At 39.6% G+C, this 20,740-nt stretch overlaps 1 protein-coding gene across 1 annotated transcript; it reads right to left on the bottom strand.

Annotated features, from left to right (window-relative positions):
* Positions 1-126: 126 nt before the first annotated feature.
* cap2 (cyclase associated actin cytoskeleton regulatory protein 2) lies at positions 127-19,547 on the bottom strand. Its single transcript, XM_028460595.1, has 13 exons — positions 19,215-19,547; positions 13,958-14,085; positions 13,746-13,846; positions 11,815-11,892; positions 6,148-6,291; positions 5,369-5,454; positions 5,107-5,212; positions 2,284-2,455; positions 2,011-2,180; positions 1,771-1,894; positions 1,526-1,608; positions 965-1,108; positions 127-855 (listed from the first exon to the last, which is right to left on the bottom strand). Exons 2-13 carry the CDS (start codon positions 14,073-14,075, stop codon positions 772-774), a joined length of 1,410 nt encoding a protein of 469 aa, XP_028316396.1. The 5' UTR covers positions 14,076-14,085; positions 19,215-19,547; the 3' UTR covers positions 127-771.
* Positions 19,548-20,740: the final 1,193 nt, after the last annotated feature.

Raw genomic sequence — 20,740 nt, 5'->3', positions numbered from 1 at the left:
ACAGATGACATCAAATTTGTAGCTAAGCATCTTTGTATAGAAACAGTCTTTCTTATGCTTGTTCTAATCACTGCGCATTGGTACAAAACACATCAATATACAAAGAATGGAAAATAAGTGCACAGATGACAGTCATTAGCTCATGTTTTATTATGGTAACTGATTAAATGTGCTTCTGATGTTGACTTCCATCAGGAAGGTTGTGAAAGCAGGTAGGCTATAGGGGGAAAACATGTAAATACTAAAAGCAATAGTAGCTCACCTGCTACGTGCCTGCAATGCATTTCACACATGAAACAATTAAATCACCTGTTGAACTGGCCTATTTCAGCCTCTACTTGTTACACATTGTGTGATTTTCAGCTTTGAAAACAGCAGTGCAACTGATGATGTTTTATTCTTAGAAAACGCTTTTATTTTGAAAGCTTCATGAATTACCAGGCGTTTGTTAATCCTGTGATGATGCACTAATTAACTATAACATTGCGACTAATGTAGATTATAAGAAGTGTGGTATATGTGATATATTTTATGATAATATTATAAATGCTCTGGCCCAGTTTGAATTTTGGTGTACACATTACTTGTCAAAGGTCATAATAAATTGACTGTTTCAGAGCTCCGATATGCAACAGAAATGAGTAGAAAAAGTCCAGATTAAAAGAACAAAACAAACAGTTGATCTGATCAGTTCCTACAGATTTAATCTCCTGCATGTCTGACACCACGTGTAAAGGCATGTACTGTATCAGCGGTGAGGTTTGCTGTCGATCAGCCAGCGAGCTCTGTAGGCTCTGTCACCAGTTTGGAACCGTCCCACAAAGTCTTGAACTGCTCGGGAACTGGGAATTCTCTCTGCGAGGGAATCCAAGAGGAAACCACAGTGAGCGAAGCCGCTCTAAAAGACTCGGTTATCCACAAACAACAAATACTGTATATTTGACTCCCATTTCCCCACACTCACATAGTCGTCTTCTCCTTGTGGAATCAGGATGTTCATCTCGGAGCTCTTGGCACTGACGATGTCACAGCTGAGGGCGTCTTTGCTCAGGTAGACCTGACAGCCTTCCGTCTTGTTGATGGAGATGGTGGGAACTTTACCCAACACCTGCACAAGGTCACAGATACACATTATTTGTTCGATTTTACGCAGGATTACGTCAAAACTACTAATATTGATTTTGACAAAATTCTAACCAAAGATAGACCTTACATGGAAGATTCCATCCAGATTCTTTTTCAAATCTCATAACAATAACATTTGCAAGCACTTATTTTAGCACAGTAATGTAATAAAGTTCTTTATTAATAAAGTGCAAAGAAAACTTTTTTCTTCTTCTATTTTTAATGCTCAAGGTTCAGCAAGACAGTTCTAGACCACCCACACCATGTTCTGCTACTTCTGCATGAAACCAGTAAAGATTCTTCAGATCACATCACAATCGAACTTCAACTCAGTTTCACAATATCCCAAATCATTGAGAGATATTTGCAAACTGATGTGTTTTACCAATGATTCTCTCACCTGCAACTGCACAGACTTGGAGTTAATAATTTCCACAATCCCAACAACATTCTCAAACACCAGACCAAGCTTCACACAGTTGTCTGAGGAAAGAAAAGAAAAAAAACCCAACATAATATTTGCAAAAATCATAAATATCTCCTTTCAGGAACAGGATATACTTCTGTATGTCTGAAATACATTATTCAAATTTCAAGTAAATCACAGAGTGAAAGGAAAAATATACTAATTCGTGGCTGTCTCACCTACGATAATGGAGTTGATTTTGCCTTTAACCTGCAGGGTGGAGTTACTGCAGCTGAAGACATACACCACCTGTTTCAGCTCCGTCTCCTCGATCACCAAGTCATGTTTCTGCTCAAAGTTCTCCTGTGAATACAAATGAGCATATTCAAACAATTACACTGACAAAGATCCAGGATCAGAACAAGACTGAATAGCCCAATGTACAAATCTAGAATATATTAAATAAAGAGCTCACTGACCACTCTCCATTTTTTCCCCTCCAGCTCCAACAGAGGAGCTTTTTTCTGGGCTGCAGCTTTGGGTGTTGGTTGATTTGCAGGCTTAGGGTTCTTGCTTTTGTTCTTTTTCTTTTCAGGATGCGGGTTCTGGGTCTTTTGGGCCTTCTTGCCACCAGTGACAGGTTTTAAACCTGCAAATGACCAGTGTGAGGAAAAACTCATTAGGACTTCTACCGATGGAGCAGAGGCTGACTGAAATACTAGTGCATATTAATAATGATCTGAAGTGTTAACCTTTGGTGATGTCCATGCCCTGGTTGAGTTGGGCGAAGAGCTCAGAATGCTGAGCAGCCGCTCTGTCCTCCTGAGGGATGTCATTAGATATGACCAGAGGAGGGCCAGGAGGAGGAGGGGGAGAGGTGAGGGCCGAGGGGGAGTCAGACAGAGAGGCAGGAGCGATGGGACCCTGGGGGGGCAACCAAACAGAAGAGCTACAGAGAAGCAACATTTGTGCACATTGGCTTTATGAGCTTCTTATGAATGAACAGCCAAATGTGACAGGTGTGCTCATCTTAGCAGCTGTACTAAGGCTTTCCAGCAGGGGGCGTGCTGGGCTTTTCAAGCAACATCAGGCAGTCATTTCTTTTCTGCATTGCTAAATATTGTGGAGGATGTGTCAAACTCAAGGCACGAGGGCCAAAGCCGGCCCTTTAGAGCATTCGAATCGGCCCACAGTAGAAAATAAAAAACGAAAAAAAAATAATCACTGTGTAAATTACAAAATATGTCAATTGTAGATATCTCAGTCCTGCCAAATTCACAAGTTCATTGAAATTCCAGAATATTTGCAGGAGATCCATATATTCACCAGTGTATATCACAAATTGATGAAATAACTCTCCTTTTTCTAAAATCCTGCACAATCAATCACATATAATTGGCCAAATTTTAAAGTAGAGATGCTGCAGGATGTATATCTGTCATATGTTACATGAATATTTTCAGTGCCTTACATTGTGTTTATACCAGTTATACGTAGAAGTACAAACTAGGACACATTAATGTAGAAATTTCTCTTTTTTTCCCTCCACTCAAAATGTGTGGCTCACTTAAAATCAAACTGTTCTGTTTTTTGGCCCCTGACCAAAAAACAGTTTGACAGGTCTGCTGTAGATCACTGATTTCCAATAAGAGGTACGCATATCTCTGGGGGTACATTGAAACATTTGTCATTTTTGTTGGTGAAAAATAGTTACAACTCTAACATGTAACAAACAGTCGTACAAATGAATGTGAAACAGTGAAAGAATGATAAAGTCAAAAGAATAAAGAGTAAAAAACAAATGATTTAATTCAGACTAAAACTAAAGCGTTAAACTCAGTGTAACAGCATGAGGATTTCCCACCCTTTAGACCCCCTGGCACAGCTGTCACAGACAGATGTGCACACTTGTCACACGTGCACAGAGGCATAAACTGTCACTTGATGTTTCCGCAAACCGAGCCTTGAACTTTGACCCCAGGCAGGTGCATGTGTATAAATAAAAATCCATGCAGAGCAGTTACACTAAAAGCTCTGAGCATGGCAGTGCCTTAAAGCCTCTCTTTGCATTTCCATGTGCTTTCAACATTTTTGGTGATCATTTGCTATTTTCTTTTTGTCAATTTATCGTGAAATTTACCTCAAGTTATTGGACTGTCTTTTAAGTATTTTAGCCATTGAATCTACGTACGAAAGCAGTAATTTTTCTTGATAGATTGGTAAAGTTGTCTAATTTAAGGGTTTTTGGTTACTTACTGGTTGCAATAGAACAGCTCGAAGCCTCAGACTGGACTGGTAAGCTGTGGAATTCACTGCATTTGTTCTCCAGGGTTAAAGTTTGCATGCTTTGTGAATTCAATGAAATATATATATTTTTTGTGCTGAAGTTTGATCTAAAGCTCCAAGGCTGAGGCTAATGTGTGTGTGTGTGTGTGTGTGTGTGTGTGTGTGTGCGCGCGCTGCCATATGTCGACTTGTTCATGTCAGAGTCAAAGCATGTCACTGGATCCATCTCTGAGCAGCAGATGATGGCCCTCTGTGGGTGCGCACGCGTGTGTGTGTGTGTGTGTACACTGGCCCTTTGTCAGCGTTTCTCTGTAAAGAAAACCCACATTCAAGTTAAACCCTGACGACCACCTGTTGGAGTGACACACACACACACACACACAATTTCTCTTTCTGCCGTCTAACATCGAAGGCAACAGCTGACACATGCAGCCGCTGCCGCACTCTCAGGTTTCTACATACAGAGCACACACATGTGCGTGCAGTTGTTGCAGCATTAGTTTGGTTTTTCCTCGGATCAGGTCACACAAAAGACACGATTGAACACGCGTTTCTTTGAGAGCTGGGATGAGGGACTGACATCACTCTCATCATGTCAGAGCCAAAGGATGAAGTCAGTTAGCATCTCTTGGTTAAGGTCTGGAAACATGAAGAAGCAGCTGTCAAGGATCTTTCCTCCCGAGCAGTTCCACAGCTTGGTTTGGAGTGTTTGATTCAGTAAAGATAAAGCTTTAAGGCTAAAAATTTGAATTAGGACAAACACGTTCACTCAGATGAAAAACAAACAAATGAGCTGAAATAAACCCAACGCCACAAATAATTCGGCGAGGTTTGAACTTTGTATCTTTGGACACATAACTACAGCAAAAGTTTTTCCTGTGATGATAAACACAAAAAAGCATTTTTTTTTTTTAAGATAAAAGAAGGATGTTGTCTGTGTCGATTTGGTTTTAATCCCTGCTAATCTCTGGGATCTGTGGAGAGCGAGACCTCGAGCAGTGAACAGAAGTGTGTGTGAGCAGTTCTTAAAGACTTGCAGTGTTCAACTATACAGGAGAGAAGATTATTCATTCACGCTCTGCAATGCTTTACGTAACTCACAGCTTCATACCTAAAAATGGAAGTGTACGCAAAAAGTGGAGGTTAATTCAGGATAATGTAAAAAAAAAAAAAGAAACCAACTAAAACTCCAAACAGAAGCTAAAATAAAACCGAGCCAGGATTTTAAACCCGTTGTTATGGGAGATATGAAGATAGCTGTGTCTGAAAAGTCAGAAACGTGTGCTCACACATTTGCTCCAGACCAGTCCTGTTGTGTGGTGCTGCTTGATGAACGCCTGCATCTCCGTCCAAATGGACAGGTACGATCGCACCCAGTCTACATGACGTCGGTCACTGGGAGGGTTAAAGAAAAGGAGGTTAGACAAGAATGAGTTTAAACATCAAGCAGATTAAGTTGGTTAAATGTTTAAAGTGATGACGCGAAGGCAAAGAAACCAAGATTTTCTCTCTTATTTGATTAAAATTCAGTCATATTTCAGCCATACTTACGTTTCTTTGTAGTCTTTTAGCACTCTGTTTGTGTAGAAGGTGGCAGCATCATTCATCTCCTTCACATAGGGACCAGGCTTCTGACACTGAAATGTAGAAATATGCAGGTTTCAGAGATCAGTGGTAGCACAGAGCGTGTGAACGCCTGGTTCTTTTGTTCTGTTTTCAAATCCAGCCAAGCTCCTGGTCTTCTTTTGTACATTGTTAAGAACAATAAGTTGACTTTACTTCAAAAAACATGCATCTTGTTGCCTTAAAAAAACTACGGTAAGTTATGTTTACTTTGATCAATTTGATTTGATGAACTTGTTATACATAATTCAATCTGAATGATCTAAGACTTAGATTCTAAGTCAACATTAATTTGTTTTTTGTTTTTTTAAAGCAATGAGTTTGCTTTTTTTGTATAATAATTATAATGCATTGGATTTTACAGAATTAAGGGATTATTCTTTTATTCCACACTTAGTAGTGGTAAGCTACTATTGTAGCCACAGCTGCCCTGGGGCAGACTGACAGAGGCGAGGCTGCCACACTACATTAATACTAGGTGAAGTGTCTTGCCCAAGGACACAATGACAGATACCACTGGAGCCACTGACCCCCACTGTGGCACCTGGAATTCTCAGTGGTCTCCCATCCAACTACTAACCAGGTTAGTAGTTGGATGATTAGCTTCTGAGATCTAACGAGATCAGGCAATGACAGGCTGGTATGGCCATATTTAAGTAAAGTATACTTATTATTCTTTACAGTATAGTTTAACATTTGTTTCTCACCACAGCCACCCATCCCAGAGCGGGGATGCTCTCACTGACAGCTGAGAGGTGGTTGAAGAAGCAGCTGCCACGGTTTCTTTCCCTAAAGTTCTGGATCTCCTGGATGTGGTCTGAAATGGGCTTAAGCAGGTCCTGGAGCTCTGTCTGTACAAGCAGAGGAAGAATATGAATCTATAATTATACTTCTACAACCCACATACCCTGATTCAAGCACAGTTTTTTTTCCCTGGTTTAATCATGTACCACTGAGGCACTATGGTGACATAATACTGTATGTGCCTTAAATGTAATCAACTTACACAATGACTGCAAGTCTCAGGTGATCTAGAGCACAGTTCTTTAACATGACAGCACAGCAGACTTTCACCTTCACTGCGCTCTCTTAGGATTGACTAAATCATTTACGGGAGCAATCAAGTAGACGCTAATCAGATTGTTGGAAGACCACATCCTAACTTGGCAACAATAGCGAAGAACTTGTGATCAGCGCTAGGAAAACAAGAGCTTTTAGGATGAACAACAAAACCAGCAAAACCATCAGGCTCAACAGTACATCTATATTGGTTTAGAGAAAGACAGAAAGTGATCCTATTCTTCAGTTTTTACAAGCAAATCAGGGATGTAACTTTCTTTAAGATTCAAAAAAACAGCTAAAAAAGTAAGATAGGATCATTTAAGAATGATAACCTAAACACGTGTTAAACAAGTGTTAAGATTGGAAGAATCTTCTAGAACAGGGCCGTCAAACTCATTTTAGTCCAGGGGCCAAATATGGACCAGTTTGATCTCAAGTGGGCCGCAGTTTTAACACGTGAAAACAAGACATTTTAACATTAATGTGCAGTTCCAGGTATAAATCATACATAACGTATTTAAGGCACAACAATATCTAATCAATATGTGACAGATATCCGTTCCTGCAGGTTCTTTATTTCAACATTTCCTTGATTTTGGGAACAATTCTTGATAATTTTGTGGGAAAAAATTGTGGAAAATTGCAGGACTCTGGCAAAATTGAAAGATCTTTCATCATTTTGAGATAAAAATGACTGCCATCTTGTGATGTAAGCATGGGAAAACTGTAAGTTCTGCAAATACTGTGGAAATTGATTGAATTTGTATAGATCTACAACCGATTTAGATGGTAAAACACAATGATATGTATTTTCTTATATTATCATTTTTACTTTCTCCTGTGCGCCGAGTTGGATGATCTAAAGGGACCCCCAAAACAGGAGACAATGTCCAATCTAACACAGTCATTGGCTTTGCATCATAGCAGTGATGCAATAAAAAAACAACTGTTGGTACTCTGTAAGTACAGAACATGCCAACTCTTCTTAGAAAATCAGCGGCTTGTGTTTAAAGTCATAATGGAAGCTTGGTTGTCCTTTGTTCCACTTACTGAATGTATTCATTGAACTCCGTGTGACCTTGTGCTTAGTCAACCTCTTCCTGAGCAGGACTGCCAACCCTCTTCCACATGTCCAGCTTTAGTTCCCTGCCCACCAGTGTGCACCCCCCCCCCCCCCCCCAGCCCCTAGTGGTTCCCAGTTATTTCCATACTGGGCTGCAGGACAGAATCTGATTTAACTGGCCAGAGCCTTTTTTTTCCACAACAACTTCCAGATCTCAGCCACGGTGCAGCTCCTCCCCGACACTCGGCTCCTTCAGAACATTCCTGAATTCACTGGGAGATCCCTATGGCCATTTAAGGCATCCCACCCTTCCACTGTTTACAGTTTACCTATTAACCACGAGCCACTGAGCTGCACTGGTGGACTGCTGCCACGGATTTCTTGGTTGGAAATACCGTGAAATATTCAGTTTCAATACGCCGCCAAGTGTTTATGTCTTTAGAAAACAGACTGATGAGCCAACAGTAAAGCACTGTTAGAATTTAGTAAAGGTAATGATGTTGGATTTGGGTTTAGTTTTATTAAAATTGGTCAGTAAACAAAATAAAACTTATGAAACACTCACACACGATATTTATCAGTCACAAGCTTCTCTCTGTGCTCCATCAGGCTGTCATTTAAACAATATCCATCCCATTTCCAACATACACCAGACTGCAGCTGACAGGAATGTACCGTGTCTGCAGATTAGGAACGCTGCAAGGGACTAAAGTGAACACGAGCGTGGTGATGACCGTAAAGTTTCTCCAGTTCAGTTTGCAGCTTTTGATTTTACGTGCATGTCTTTGATCACGTCTCATCAAAGGACGTGATCAAAGCAGAATAACATCAATGTTTTAGTTTCACATAAACCCTTATCAAGAATTCCACATTTAACACCAGTAATGTTACATCAGCTAAATGTGTTGTCATGTTCACAGTAGAGTACCAGCTCAGCTGATGATGATATATACAGTAAATGACAAAGTATGTAGAGTATATCCGTCCCTGCATCATCTTCACTTAAATTCCCCTGATTTGGGGAAATTTTGTGAAATCATTTGAAGAAAATTTGCCAGATTTTGGAAAAATTTAGTTCTTTCATCAATTGGAGATTAAAAATGACTGCTGTCATGTGATATAAGAACTGGAAAACAGTTCTGTAAATATTGTTTATTTTTTAATTTAGTTTTTGTGTTTGTAGGGAATGAGATTTACAAAATGTTTCATGTTTTTTTCTAACTTTTTTACTTTCTCAAATGAGCCAAATTTGATGCTCTAATGGATCTTAACGTGGATGGCTGTTCATCATAGGAATGGGATCCACACAAGGTTCCTGCTGCTTAACAGAAGGTTTTCCTTGCCGCCATGATGAATTCATGTGGGGTGTGGGATACATATGTATGTGTATATACGTATATATGCATATGTGTGTATCCATAAAATGTCCGTCCTTAAGACTGCTCTACTGTAAAGTGTCTTGAGATACCATTGGTTATGATTTGGCGCTATACAAATAAAAGATTGACTGATTGATTGATTAATGGGCCAGATTTGGCCCCCGGGCTTTGAGTTTGACCTGGTAACAGATCATTTATATTTAATAATCAATGCATTCACAGTCTGAGTTTCCACTATATGCCATTGCATCAGTGAGCAAAAATTGATAAAAAGTTGATAAAACAAACATGATAAAAGTGGTTATGCACTGCAGCCAAAACTATGCAAATGTGATATATATCTGTGTTTCATAGTAGCTGACTTACAACACTGCACGACAAAATGATTTGCCCTCGTGTCCTCTGTGTGCCATACACTGTGAGTAATAACTGAATCCACTATGTGGACTTTCCCTCACTCAATCACGCAGCTCAACGTGGACGAAGAGTGAAATATGGGAAAGAATGAGTGAGGGGTGCAGAAAGGACTTCAGCCATTTTCCCACATACACTGTGTGAGCTAAATGACCCGGGAAGTGTTCTTGTTGTTTTTGACACTGTGCAAAAGCCTAGATATTAAAATGAAGCCTCATCAAATCTTTTTTTCTTGACAGGTGCAAAACTTTACTGGTTGCAAATTATGTCAGATGTAGAAAGTGTTTCTCTGACACTTAACATGTTAATCAACAACAAAAATTTGACACGACACCTCTTAAAGCTGCTGGGAACGGTAATTTTTTTAATCAGATAAAGACTTAGGCGGCGTCTAAATAGTCCTTCCTATCTCCTTTCCTATCTTCTTTTCCTTAACCCCTTCACCTTGTGGTATTTCAGATTATATCAGCGGTTAAAGGCACAGGGGAAAGTGTTATATGTGCACTTTTGGTAGTCCATTTTCAGAAATTTGTAGTTATTTCATCACGGCAGAAACCTTTGCCGCCGTCGGTCTATTACGTCACACAGTGGAAGTATGGTCGGACTGTCAAAACAACATAATCGCCTTTATCTAACTTCTATCTCCTTTAGGAAGTCTCCTAACACCTTTCCTTAAACCTGTAACGTCATCCACGAGGTTCAGGAAAAGTGGATAGGAAAGGAGATAGGAGGGACTATTGGGACGCAGCCTTAGTGAAGGCCTGAGAGAGCAAAAAATAGAAGGTCATTTGCTCAAAAAAGGTGTAAAAGGTTGAAATTGCAGCTCAAAAGGTGGTGTTGATTTCCACTGTAAACACTGTGTCTTACTGACACCGTCGGAAAAGTTTTAAGTGTTGCACTGTGAGATGTGGAGTCCCGTATATGAATGCATAGATGTGTTTTTCCTTCATTCTTACGTGATTTCTTGATATGATTTCTGATAAACTGCCACCCATAATAATAAATATTAAGGACACTTTTATTGTATTGTTACAGGCTTTGAAACCTTATTTGAGCTGCTGTAAATTACATTGTGTCAAGAAGAGAGAGATCAGCTGTGAAAAAGGGACAACGACGCTAAATATAGCGATAGCGCAAGTGTATTCCATTGTAAGATTACATTCAAGAATTACAGTTTCAGCCTAAAACACACACACAAAAAAACCATTACGTTAACTGGCTCATTTGATGCCGTCTCACCACTCCTAAGGAGAGCAAGTACTAATGAAATGAAAGCGCTGTAAAACATGCAACACCTACCACAACACACAAGGAGGGAGACACGCCTATTTCTCCCTTTTTGTCTAACACACTGCCTCACTGACAACACGCTCAAATATAGCACATGCCCATAAAAAGTAAAACAGCATATCTGGGCTGTGTTGGAGAGGAAGGCCAGAGACTAGAGTGAGCTGTGTGTGAATAAACAGTAAATCCACACACACACGAGAACTCAGCGTATCGTCAATGCTGTGCATGCATCTCACACAAAAAGTGTCTTTGATTCATGAGGTAATTCAGAATATATTTTATCAAGTGTATTTAACTGATTATCCACCAAAAAGATGAAAATGATGCTGATTAGAAAGTGACCAAAAGATCAAATGTTGAGTAATTATCGATGTAATGTGTGTAATGTGATTTATTGCACAGGTTGTGATTCCTGAAGGATTTTTGGTTAGTTTTGTAAGTTGTCTCCTCTTCTCATGATCATGTCTGCCTGATTGATCGCTGTGTCTGAACCCTCTACGTCTCTAAAGCTCACCCTCGTTCTCTGTTTGTGTTTCTGATCATCAATGAAATCACTTTTCCCTGCAGAGAGTACTGACTTCCTGGTCAGCTCTGTGTGAACCTTGCAAACACACACACACACACACGAACACACACACACACTTTTTCCTCTATACGTGAACATGTTGGGAATGTGTTGTATTAGCATTTTCTTGGTCAAAGAACAGAGTAATCCCTCTGTGAACCACATGGCCTGCTGGGGAACACAGGGTGTGTGTGTGTGTGCGCGCGTGTGTGTGTGTGTGTGTGTGTGTGTGTGTGTGTGTGTGTGTGTGTGTGTGTGTGTGTGTGTGTGTGTGTGTGTGTGTGTGTGTGTGTGTGTGTGTTTGGCTGCTCGATAGTCTCGATTTGCAACGTGCCTACCCAACCCTAGTGGTCCCGGCACGTCACTGGATAGATCAATGTTCAACATTTCCACTTAAACATGCAAAAAAATGCAATTGTTTGCTTTAAACAGTTCCATTTAAGAGAGGCAGTTCTGATTGTCATCATAAAACATTTTCTCGGCAGACAAATATTTAATGTCTCTTAAAGATTTGAGTCAAAGTGCAATAAGTTTGTTCTTAACTATTAAAGAAACCTCTGCGGTGGTGACTTAAAAGGTTCTCGTGGTTTCTACATCTTACCTTTGCAGGTACCTGATGTGTGGAGGCCATCGTTAGGAAAGTTCTCTGAGTCTGGAAGGCGTCGTTCACCATCGCTGCCTGACATGGATAGATAGATAAATAAATACATTTCTCTGTACATCTAAGTGTTCACTTCAATATGCGCGTCATTTTGTGTGTGTGTGTGCGTGTGTGTGTGTGTGTGTGAGACCCTGAGTTTTGAACCAGACGAACCCCAGGATGGCTTTGTCTATAAAAGGAGTTCTGCAAACTTTAAAGAACACCTTTGACTCTCACTTATTCACTCCTCTCAGTGATGAGCTGCAGGGATGGATACCAGCACAGATTTCCAAGATTTCTGGAAATTTGCCTTTTTTTCCCTCAGAAACCCACTCTATACATACCTCAGCTATAGCCATAACAACACATGTAGAGCTCTGCTGGGGTAGGGGGTCATTAGTAAAGAGGACATGGTGAAACAATTAATGTTAAATGAAATACTACAGTGTCCAAAATCAGTCGTACTCCTGTTGCAAAGAACAGTTATTGAGGAGTTTGAAGCAGGAGTCCTCAAACTTTTTGCATCCAGGGATCTCTTATGGGGATCATTTTTTTTTCAAAATTAAGCACAATTGGAATGATCCTTTTTATAATTGTTTTGAACATTTTCAATTTAAAAAAAAAAAATCTGAGCCCTGTCATAGAAATTAACATAAAGAATAGCTGTACCAGTCTTGTATATAACATGGAATGTGTTTAATGTATTACATATAAAGAAAATATAAAGAAAAGATTTCACTGCTATTAAGACACTCCACAGTGATACGGCAGTGAGTCATGTCCAGCATCCGTATACTGTACATGTAAAGTATGTCTGTTTTATTGGTGCATTGGTCCCCATATGCAGTTTTACACTTTTTTTTAATGATAGCATCAATAATTAATTTTTTACAAAAATGATTTCACAGACCCCAAAGCTACAGCTTGGGGACCCCAGATAGAAAACCATAGCAATTAGGTGTATAATGCGCAGGGAAAGTAATAATGTGTACAACATGAGTAAGTTGGTATATAAGTTGCTTGGTAAAGCATTTTTCCTTGGTATTATATCCTCTCTACTCATAACCTACTTCTTCAACCAATAATTTTTTTTTTAAAGTAGGAGTAACTGAACTCGAAACTTTGTTCTTTTATTTTTTATTTTTTCAGTTCACATAAAGTTGCAGTCAAGTAAATTATTGTAAAAATGTGCAAACGTCCAAATATAAGATGACAAAATTGACCATCAGAACCATTCACGGACCTCAGACATCACTTTGGCACAGACACAAATGACAAACTGTGAACTGTGACCATGGACTGATTTGGTTTATCTTATTTTAAACTTATTTTAATTTTATCCATACTTGTAATTGTGATTGTTTGTTGGTTTAAAGGTTGAAAATAAATATATATATATATATATATATATATATATATATATATATATATATACACAAATTGACCATCAGAGGCCCTAAAGCATGCTGCAAAGCAACAGTCTGTCACAGGTGTCATTTCCAAGGTTACTTTCCACTTTTTCCACAAGCTCGTCACACTAGCAGCGTTGGATTGTCCAGGTGTGTTTTCAACCTCATTATGATGCTCGTAGCTCTTGGCTAACGTTCCTTTGATCCAAGAACACGACACGTGCTCCATCCAACCCTGGGAGCCAAAATATTCCTACTACGACTATAGTTTGAGGCTATGCAGAGTGGTTTGCATGTGGTTCAAGTCCAATGAAGCGTCACTGCTGCTGCACAGGTGAACATTACACTTCCAAACCCATCAGGCTGAAACTAAAGACTATGCCGCAGCTGTTGTAACATCTGTCCACAACAGCTGAAGCATCAATGCTCGCAACTATTGGATGCTTAGTTACAGTTTCAGTACGTTTCTGTGTAGAGACTCACATGTTTCTCCACGTCGCCTCCTAAAGCTCGGCTGTGGTTCAGGTATTCAGACACTGGACCTCTCAGCAACACATCAAAGGTCTCCACACATTGAGAATTATCTGCACACACATTTTTGACTAATAATTAACGTCCACCCTAGCGAACAACATTTTATAGAAGACATTAGGGGGGAAAAAAAAAAAACATGTTAAAGATCTCAAACCACTGACCTTCATCAATGCCGTTGACACAGCCGCCGTGAGCCACGCCGCTGGACGCCTGCATTGTGACGGACACGTGCTCCAGGCGAGTCACAGCTCGCTCTAGACGCTGCATCAATCCCTCCATGGTGACAAAGCTGTGCACAAACAAGCAGGAGAACCACAAGGAAAACCATAAGAGATCTGCTTTATTCTTTCTGCCAACGAGGTATTAAAGGGATTTGTGCAAATTTTAAACCAAAGATTGACCTTATGCTATGGAAGATTCCAAGAAATCTTGGAGGGGATCCGGATAATTTTACTGATTTACTCAATCAGTTTAAAAAAAATACCCATCTCTCATCAATAGTTACATTTCAAACATCAATATCTTGGTTCGTAATGACTGATCTTTATTAAATTTGACTCAGTTATGTCGGGTTGGTTCCCCAATAACCCCACAGAGTTTCAATCATATTGCGCATTTAATAGCGATTTTTTAAGCTTTAAAGTCCGTGTAAAGCAAATTTAGCCATTTTCTTCTAAACACATTAAATAGGTCATAAATGCATTTTCTTAAAACATGTAATTGTGAAGCTAGGCTTAGAATTAGAAATCATAGCCGCGTTATGTCACGGAGCCATCATTAGCGTAAACCCAACCCTGCTGAAGCACACCAAATTTCCGCGGCATCCAGTGGGCAAAAATCGGCCCCTAGCCAAAAACCAACCTCATATTCGGACTTGGGAGAAAAAAACACGTCCGCTGGTGCCACATTTTCCATGAAATTAGCACTTTTTTTGCACCACAATTTTGTTTTTCACCTCTATCGGGTGCAGTTCTGACTCTACCCGGGAGGGATGCACATATTTGGACTTGGGAGGAGCAGACCTTTCTGCTGACACCTTCTATGGCCCGATCCAGGAACTTTTGGAAAATCAATGGGAGAAGCGCTATCGACGCTGGAGCCGCTTTCACACTGCTCTCTCCCATAGGGTTAGGGTTAGATCACGGAGGCGGCGCCATTCCCGCACGTGGGCGTGGTTCCAGCGCCTCTAACTGACACGCCCCCAGCATTTCAGAGCAGAGAGAAGTGCTTGTTGTTCACCGATTTTGAGACTTAATTTTGAATACCTCGCGATTTTTTTCATCTTTCAAACTTGGCTCAGTGGTCAATGACATGTTTCTGTGGCGTGACAAACTCATAACACAAATATGTTTCTGCTCTGCATGGACTTCAAACGTCATGAATAAAGTGGGAATGACCGCGCTACCATGATCACGATCACTGATCCAGATCACTGATAATATTTGCTAAAGAGGATATTTGGTGTTAGGTGGAGGTTTGCGCTCTCTGAGTGCTCATGTTTCATCTTGCACTGATGAGCCAAAGGTCTCCATCAATGACATTTTATTACATTTTTTCTGCAACTAATACATATTTAAACACAATGTCATACTGGATAGGTATAGTGAAGCTGACGGCAATTGGTTTAAATTTCCTTGTTTTTTCAGATTATATTCCCTTGAGATGACTGATAATCTCAACACATTTTTTAGTGAATAACTTTGTAACATCAGGATCTTTGAACTATTTTTGCCAGATCTATCAATCTATCTATTTTTTTTTAGCTTTTTTCAGTTTGTTGTAGTTTTTTTTTTCCTCCCACATTGATGAACGGACGTGTCACTTGCCTTATATACCTGTATCATGGTAAACACACCTACACACATACACACCATTAATCTGAAATGCGTTGGGCTGGATCCTGCTCCATGAATTCAGCCTCAATCAAAGAAGATCAACAGAACAATAAAGACCATAGAACAGAATCAGCTGTTCCATCTCATCTTCCAAGTTCTCAACTCTAACTGGTCTTCACTGCAGCCGTTCATTCTAAAGTCTTTCGATCTTAATCACTGCTGGCTGACAATTATACTGTTGGTATGAAAACCGAGCTGAATGTTTTATTGACTGTAGGAATTTAGAGGACATCTTTTTGATAATTCATCTTAAATTGGCTAATCCTGGCTTTTTTCAATCGGGTATAGAAGACAAACACTATGTCACGACAGCTGCTGCCAGGCTGTGAAAACATCCAGAACAGGCAGCTGTGAATTTTCCTCATGTCTAATGAGGAAATAAGAATAATTCATCAAAACCTATGATAGAAACGCTCAAATAAAGAGATATTTTTACACCTGAAAATACAAAGTCCAAACATATATGAAAAAGGGACAATATCTAACATTCTTTAAACTGTAACTGTATTTCATCCAAAAGTTCATCACGACTGATGCCAGTGTGCCCCAAAAAACACTGGTAAAGGATATTTCTGGTGATTTCACGGAATGATTTACGAGGCCAGCATTTGTTGTTCCTTAAGTGTTTAATATCCCTACGAGGCTACGCAGTCCTGCTCTGATATCTAATAATCAACAAAGGAGGAACTCAACCCAGAGTCTGGATGTTTACACAAACCACAGTATGGTAACGCACACCTCCTAATCCTACACCAGCTGCCCAACACACACAACCGTTGTGTTTTAAAGCTACAGTTAGTGTAACGCACTGCTCTATTAAAACTCTGTGCTGTAATTTGTGCTATAAATAACAAATCAGTAGAGTTTCCTTTTTTCTGTGAACGCTGTTTGGTCATGTTGGAACAGAAATCACCCTTGGGTGCCACATGCCTGGTACAACACTCACAGGTTATTTCGGCGTTGTGTGTCACAGCAGCGCTCAGTCAGGAGGAGAAACCAGAAGAGATACGAGCAGAAAACAAATGAGGAAGGGGAGCAATAGACTATTAGATAACTACTCAAGGCTTCCCTTTCAGTATTTAAACGCTGCCTATGCCTTTTGCAGGTTACCTCGAACACGTGTTCTCAATTCGTGGTTCAGGACCCAAAGGACCCAACTTATTTTCAGGCATCCACTAAAGTTAAATATGATTCTGTGGTTTAAATCAAAAGGAGAATAATTTATTCATACTTTGGTCCATAATTTTCTTCAAAGCAACATTTATCATTATTTATACTTAAAGGTGATCATTTTGTATATTGACCAAAATGATTTGAGAAGGACATCTAAATTCTTCCATAGTATAATGTTATAATAAATTTAGAACTAAAAGCTAATTAAAATGTAATTCCAGCAAGTTCAATTTGTCTTCTTTTTTAAAATAGAATGTTACGATTTCATTTATTCAGACAACTTTATTCAGAAAATGTATTTTGATCTCCTGACATGTTTCGACTGCCAAATGTCAGTCTTCCTCACAGGCAGCTACTGATTGAAGACTTTGATGTGTGCTTATGAGTTCTTTCTGTGCGTGGCCAACTTGAGAGTTCGCTCGGGCTGGCCACGCCCCCCTCTCTCACACCTGGGACTCTCTTCTCCAGAGACCATCGTGCGACTGTAGATGCCTCGGAAGAAGACTGACAGTTGGCAGTTGAAACATGTCAGGAGATCAAAGTACATTTCTAAGAATATTTCCTGGAAAAACTTGTCAGAATAAATGAAACCTTAACAGATGAATAAATATGTAGGGATGTCCCGATACAACTGTTTCACTTCTGGTTGATACCGATATCGACCAGATACGATATCAGCACGAATCATACATACTTTTATTACTTATTTTGTAGTGTGGAAGCTTGATTATTAAAAAAAACAGACCCATTTATATTATAAACCAATGGATTACATATACAGTAATGAACCTTTTAGAACAATATTTTATGATTGAAAAAAATGAATTAAAAAATAAAATAGAAGATATTGAAAAAATAAACCCAATACATATTATTGGAGGTTTTAGATGCAGTCCGATAAAATCCGATATTTGCTTTCTGGCTGATATTGAACCGATATTCGATATCAATATTGGATCAGGACACCCCAATAAAAATGTATAATCTTTATTATCTGTTATTTCCAGTTTATGATCCTAACTTAATTGTAAGTAAGTGCATGTGCTTTGCCTGCATGACTCCTGTGGACTCCTGACCAAAGCCAACAGCTGAAGAAGCACACATGCTGGTGCAGTGAATGGATAGGGCTGACTTTGCTCTGACCTCTGACCCCGCATGTGTCTCCTGCACTCTGTGGCCTGCTATCCGATCTTTGAGTCTTTCAGGAACTATATTAGGGATCGCTGCTTTGGGGTCTACTGTAAGTCCTTCTAACTCTGTGCCCTGTGGTCTACTCTGCAGGGACAAAATGGAGTCTGACTTAAAAATAGTTTACGGTTCATTTGGCCGAGCTGTTTATGCTGCCATTGCAGCAGGAAGCCATGATGTCAACAGTTTGTGCTGCTGCACAAACGCACGCTTTAGTGCTATAGATAATACAGGACGGACGACAAAGCATCCAATATTCTGTCATAGTGAAAACAAAAAAAGAAATCGATACGGTATAGTTCTTGTGATTAAAACCATGGTTTGTTGTTTCGAAGCAGCAGAATTGTAAAAACAAGAGGGTCAAAGCTTCTTGGTTTATGGTCCTTAAACCAAGAGGACTCAAAGGAAGGCCACAATACTCTGAGTTTTAGATAAGAAGTCAGAAAACATCCATCCATCCATCCATTAATGAGTGAATGGATGGACTTATCTACAACAGTTTCTTCTCAAGAGTTTCAGATTGAGTCCAAACTAGCCTTTCCACACTGAGGAGCAGCAGCTCTACTCGGAGCTCCTCTATGTCAGGATTCACCCGATTTCCATCACCTGCAATCTTGACTTGTCAGTCATTACCCAGATTCCATGAGCTGATGCAGGCAGTGATGAAGAGTGGATCCTGAATCCATCACTTTGACTGTGGACTTTCAAATTAAAAGCTGCTACTCCCTGCTTGCTAATCCATCTATTTTACACTCAGGAGATCACAGGGTAAGAAGCAACATGTATTCATTTAAAAGGAGTGATGAGAGATGTGTTCAACCCTAAAAAAAAAACCAAAAAAAAAAACCAAAAAAAAACTGTATTATCATCTTCTCTATTAGTTTTTTAATTCTCAGTTCACACTATGTATGTATAGCTGGAGGAAGAAATGTAATTTGAATTCATGCTATTGCGTTAACAGATCCCTTGTACAGTCTGATATTTTTCTTTCGCACCAACCAGAAAAAATCTCCCAAGTTTGACAAACTGCACCCAAAGTAAAGATAAGGCGCAGAAAGCAGACAGGGACGCCTGGGTTTGGACAGTTGTGCGTAAATACGCACAGGCTCACAGGGAATCCAGCTCGGTTCAGGAACAAAGTTTGAAGACTGAAGCCTCTTACCTGTGTGTGGTGAATGTGTGTGTGTGGATGGGGTTCAGCAGGGTTAGGGTCTCCTCTGTCCGTTTCCCACCGCTGGCTCTCCGTGCTTTGCTCCGTTCGTCCCTCCGTCCTGCGCAGCACCGGGACCTTGTCTTTAAAAATACACTGAGAACCTGAGAGCTCAGACCGGATCCGTCTGTGAGTCAGTGCAGCCGACAGACCTCCTGTGGGACGGACGGACATTCAGCTCACAGACAGACAGCTCTGGAGACTGAGAGAGAACCGATAAAAATAGGTTCGAGCTGTGTAACGTGTGCCTGAGAATAGACCAACACTTAAAATCATCATCACTCAACCGCAAAGTCACACTTTTAAATCACCCACAAAACAATAAAGCGATGTTTTTCAACCTTGGGGTCGGAACCCCATCTGGGGTCGCCTGGAAATAAAACAGGGACACCTGAAATGTCTCATAATTGGTCAAAAAGAAATTATTAGAATTCAATTTTTACATTTTTTTTTTTTTTTTTTGAATGATTATTCTTATTCAAATACACATCACACAATAAATAAAAAATAACAGTATTTTAAACTTTCTTATCCACAAAAAGATAAAGCAAATTTATTTTTTCAACCTTGGGGTCGGGATCCCATGTGGGGTCGCCTGAATTTAAAATGTAGACACCTAAAATGTCTAGTAAGTAATAGGTTAATATATATATATATATATATATATAAAATTATCTCTTTTTTTTTTTTTTTTTTTCAAATTCCTGCAATTTTCCTTCAAATTATTTTACAAAATTCCACCAAATTAAAATAGACATTGGTCCCAAAATCAAGAAAATTGAAGTGAAGATCCTGCAGGGAGTCATATCTGATATACAGTACTCACTTCTTTTGATGACTTGAGTGAGAAATTAAATAATTTGGCCCATGCAGTGAAACCTTTATCCAAGCTTTAATGTGAAAATGTTTTAGCTGAAGTGATGCAATTTATGTAAATCAATTAAGGACACTGACCATTTCTACAATTTAGAATCCATCAGCTCTTCCATGTGATTCGAGCATTTCAGTCATTTTGGAAACATAATTATAACACAGCTTTCAGAATATCAGTGACAGCTCTTTTATCTCAGTCTTTGTGTATTTTGTCCTGTCTCTGGTCCATTGTCGTATGGAGTCCCTCAGAGCTCTATTCTAGGCCCATAGCTTTTTATCTGATACATGTTTCCACACTGGTTCATTCCTGGGAAACCTTAAGGTCAGAGGCTGTATCCATGCCATGTCACAGTCACCCATCCACAACATGTAGCACAGTTTCATGTTTCAACAGAGACCAAAATACTTCTCTGACGCATGTGAATAAAGAGCAGTTGGCTCTTCTTTAGCATTACTTATTGATAAGAGAGCAAGTTAATCATTGATAGACGGAATCCTAGGAGACTTTATCGTGAGTCACTGGTCTCCATGTGTTTGGTATGAATGTTGGTGTTAAATTTAACATGGTGAGAACAAAGGTCACACAACGGATGGAAAATTAAGTA

The sequence above is a fragment of the Gouania willdenowi genome, chromosome 11 (genome assembly GCF_900634775.1).
Source record: "Gouania willdenowi chromosome 11, fGouWil2.1, whole genome shotgun sequence".
In the NCBI taxonomy this organism is placed as follows: domain Eukaryota; kingdom Metazoa; phylum Chordata; class Actinopteri; order Blenniiformes; family Gobiesocidae; genus Gouania; species Gouania willdenowi.
Note: the sequence above shows the minus strand (reverse complement) of the source record. Positions and strands in the feature narration are given on the sequence as shown.